This window comes from Sinocyclocheilus rhinocerous, unplaced genomic scaffold (assembly GCF_001515625.1).
Source record: "Sinocyclocheilus rhinocerous isolate Xijiao unplaced genomic scaffold, SAMN03320098_v1.1 scaffold15240, whole genome shotgun sequence".
In the NCBI taxonomy this organism is placed as follows: domain Eukaryota; kingdom Metazoa; phylum Chordata; class Actinopteri; order Cypriniformes; family Cyprinidae; genus Sinocyclocheilus; species Sinocyclocheilus rhinocerous.
This window is the reverse complement of record NW_015630015.1, coordinates 57,226-60,028: the sequence shown is the minus strand read 5'-3', so window position 1 is coordinate 60,028 and position 2,803 is coordinate 57,226. Positions and strand designations below refer to the sequence as shown.

Here is a 2,803-nt window from a genome sequence, read left to right as displayed (position 1 = left end):
TTTAGTTATTTTTAGGGATGCACCGATACCACTTTTTCCAGTACTCGCCCGATACCGATACTTTTATTTTTGGTACTTGCCGATACCGATGCCGATACCGGTATTTTTATTGCATTTGTACATTTTTTAAATATTGGGTACAGAAACCAAAAGGGTATGTATAATGTTAGTTGGTTAACTTCATTTATCAAATAGATACAGTCAAACCAAAATTTATTCAGACACCTTCAACATTTCTCACATTATCACAGTTTATTCGTTATAGTTTAGAAAATGGTAATAAAATATGACAAGAACTCAGAGTTACACTGTGTCAGAACAAATTCATCTTGATAATGCTAGATAATTTTGATAGAAAGGTATGTAATAGATTACAATCAACCAAAATAATTCAGACAGCTGTTAGTATGACAGTATTTACACAACTATGAATACTTTGTCGGGCAACCCTTAGCCTCAATGACAGCCTGTAGTCTCCTGGGCATGCTGTCACCCAGCTTCATGCAAACCTCAACTTCAGTTTTTTTCCCAGACTCGGTCTGAATAATTTTTGGACCCAAATTTGTATCAATTTTACTGGTAGTCCACTGTATGAAGAATTTTTGGGTATGATTTGTCACAGTTTACTTTATTTTGCTATCCTCACTTACATAAATGAACTATAGTGTCCTGCACCCACTAGTAAAAAAATATCAAAAATTATATCTGGTCTCTGAATCATTTTTGGTTTCACTGTATATCCTTCGGTTATTTTCACACTTAATTATGCCCATTAAAATGTATTTTACAAGTTTTTGTTACTTTTACTGTTCATTTTTTTGCTCTATGGTACATCATCTTTAATTTAATAGCATTAGAGCTGCTCCATTGCAGTGGCTTAGTACTGTAATCACTCGCTTTGCTGTAATAATGCAGGGAACCACTCGTTATAAATCTCCTAACTGTGATATTTTCAGAAATAGAAGTCGCGTTTTTTCATCTGAAACGTGCTGCGATTTATATTCCAAAGCCACTCATATAATGCAGAAACACTCAAGCAAGCAAAACACGCGCAACGCGTGCAGGTATTTGTACTGATGCAGAATAGTAGCCTACAGCCTAGAGCATTTCACACAGGCTGCTAGATTCACTTTCGCTAGAAAGTCGTGTATGCCTAAGGTTGAAAATAAATGATGATTATAGTGAATGCCCCTATGAATGGTTTTATTTGTACGATTTCGTTTTAATTCAAATGATGCGTGTGCTCAGTGAGTGAACATCAAAGATCACACAACAGAAGTGCGCGCGCGCTCTCTCTCTCTCTACCGTTAAGTAACTTGTGCATTGTTTTACTTACTTGTTTTTGACTTTCCAGTGATGTCTGTGAGAAAGGTATATTCACTCGACAAGCTCGCGCATTTGCGCCGCCGCGCGCTCAATCCACTCAGCTTGCTTTGTTTATCAACTCGCGCACATCAACTATACAGGTGTTAATACTGAATGTTTAACGTTATATTCATTGCATACATATACTTCGTAGTAGACATCCTTAACTCCTTTCTGCTGTCTGTTGTTGGTGTTTCTTTGTTTGAATATGGCGCTTATCACATGTTGTGTGGTATCGGGGCATTTTAACGAGTACGAGTACAGGAGCTCAGTATCGGGCCCGATACCGATACCAGTATCGGTATCGGTGCATCCCTAATTGTAACAATAGTAACAGTAACACACATAACATGTTTACACAAAAACCATGTTCTAATTTAAGCTAACACACACACGCACACACACGCTTACCCTCCAGAGTGTGGACACTCCCTCCTCCCTAGTAATTCTGACGAGGGCATTGAAGACATTTGTGTAACCCCTCCTTTGATCTGCAGGCAACCTGGACAAGAAATATAATGGAGGAAGGGATATTTTATTAATTGTTTTATTAGTTTAATAACAAAAAATCAAGATCATGACAATATTAATATTTAACACAATTAAATATTATTAAGTGTTATTTTGGCATTATTTAAATACCATTATAGAGTTTTTTGGTTAAATTGAAAATATAAAACTAAAAGCTAAATCATCTTAAATTTTAGTTTATGTAATTTTGTCATTTGTATTAGTTTTTTATATTTCTATTTAGCTTTAATTAGTAATTTAGTACTTTAAACTCTAATTCAAATTTTCTAACATTTTTGTATTTTTAATCTAATATCTATTTTTTAATTTTAGATCGATTGCAATCAAAAAAAACATTTTTAATAGTTTTAGTTAACAATAACAATTCATTTTGGCACAATGTATAATCAATAATTCATACTGGGCCCAGTACGTATTCGTTCCTGCCCAGCACAAACCAGACACATGACACACACATTAGGCTTGTTCGACTTCATGCGGCGCCGCAAAGATCGGCTGCCGCCTGACAAAAGCAATGCATTCTGGTTAGAACATTTGTCCGACTTTGATCGGCGCTGCAGCCGCCTTACGATCATATGTGCCATCAAAGTACCGCGAGAGCAAAACAAGACCAGCCGCCTAGGTCAGGCGCTGCAGTTGCTCAAAATCGCCTGCGAGAGCCTTGATGACGACACACTTTATTCTCATTGGTTAGATTCTGCGATGACAAGCACGACGTGTGTTGCGTGTTTATTCTAACAATTAAATTCCAATAATGCTCAAAAATCTGTTTTTATAACATAAATGTTTTTTTTTTTAGTGTAGTTGCACTGTTATATTGAGTCACGTTTATCAAAACAAAACAAAACAAAACAAAAAAACACTGATAAAAGCATATATACCTCAATTTGATTGGTATTTACATAGT

The 2,803-nt window shown here is 35.7% G+C and overlaps 1 protein-coding gene across 2 annotated transcripts in view; it reads right to left on the bottom strand.

Annotated features, from left to right (window-relative positions):
* The window catches only part of LOC107739448 (mitochondrial 2-oxoglutarate/malate carrier protein-like), a 14,666-nt gene that overhangs the window by 7,790 nt on the left and 4,073 nt on the right, over positions 1 to 2,803 (bottom strand). For both annotated transcript variants that reach the window (XM_016551554.1, XM_016551553.1), the window contains one exon: positions 1,777 to 1,867. In XM_016551554.1, the coding sequence (XP_016407040.1) occupies positions 1,777 to 1,867 (91 nt within the window). The remainder of the gene's footprint in view (positions 1 to 1,776; positions 1,868 to 2,803) is intronic.